The sequence below is a fragment of the Poecilia reticulata genome, linkage group LG1, assembly GCF_000633615.1.
Source record: "Poecilia reticulata strain Guanapo linkage group LG1, Guppy_female_1.0+MT, whole genome shotgun sequence".
Classification (NCBI taxonomy): Eukaryota; Metazoa; Chordata; class Actinopteri; order Cyprinodontiformes; family Poeciliidae; genus Poecilia; species Poecilia reticulata.
In genome coordinates this window covers 21188176-21188952 of record NC_024331.1, presented here as the reverse complement: position 1 = coordinate 21188952, position 777 = coordinate 21188176, and the positions used below count along the sequence as shown (strand labels likewise).

At 46.2% G+C, this 777-nt stretch overlaps 1 protein-coding gene across 1 annotated transcript in view; it reads left to right on the top strand.

Moving 5' to 3' along the window:
* tacr3a (tachykinin receptor 3a) overlaps positions 1-777 on the top strand; it is a 30171-nt gene continuing 29394 nt past the window's right edge. The window contains exon 1 of the mRNA XM_008413860.2: positions 1-662. Coding sequence (XP_008412082.1) covers positions 295-662 — 368 coding nt within the window. The 5' untranslated portion in view covers positions 1-294. The remainder of the gene's footprint in view (positions 663-777) is intronic.

The following is a 777-nucleotide window of genomic DNA, read 5'->3' as shown; positions in this document are numbered from 1 at the left end:
CTTCGCCTGTTGCTGCGGACGGAGGAGGCTGTGCTTCACACCCACATTCAACAAGCACCGGATCACAGCTGGTTTACGCACAAATTGGAGAGCAGTCCAGAGCGACTGCAGACCGACATCGAAGAAGATGGGGACTTTTTAATTTGCGCGTAATGGCGCCTATGCGCAAATCCTCTTCTGCCAATCCAGATTTGCGCTTCAATAAGTAGATTAAAGGACAAAAAAAAAGCAAAAAATACAAAACATATATTGATAGATTAGATCTTAACTGAGTTCGGATAAAAGCAGAGGAGGATGGAGACCCCACACAACGGATCCAATGTAACATCGAATTACACCAACCAGTTCGTGCAGCCGCCGTGGCGCATCGCTCTCTGGTCGGTCGCTTACAGCTCCGTGCTGGCGGTGGCCGTGTTTGGAAACCTCATCGTGATATGGATCATTCTCGCCCATAAGCGGATGCGGACGGTGACCAACTACTTTCTGCTTAACTTGGCTTTTTCGGACGCGTCGATGGCCGCTTTTAACGCTTTGATAAACTTTATCTACGCTGCCCATGGAGACTGGTATTTCGGGGAAGCCTACTGCAAATTCCAAAACTTCTTCCCAGTGACATCTGTGTTCGCAAGCATCTATTCCATGACTGCAATAGCTGTGGACAGGTGGGTCTATGGAAATAAACATTAATAGTTCAGATAACGCAGTGATTCTCAGTCTATTGACCTCAGTTCTTCAATACAATGACGGAATTTTATTGAACTTATAGGGACAAAATAT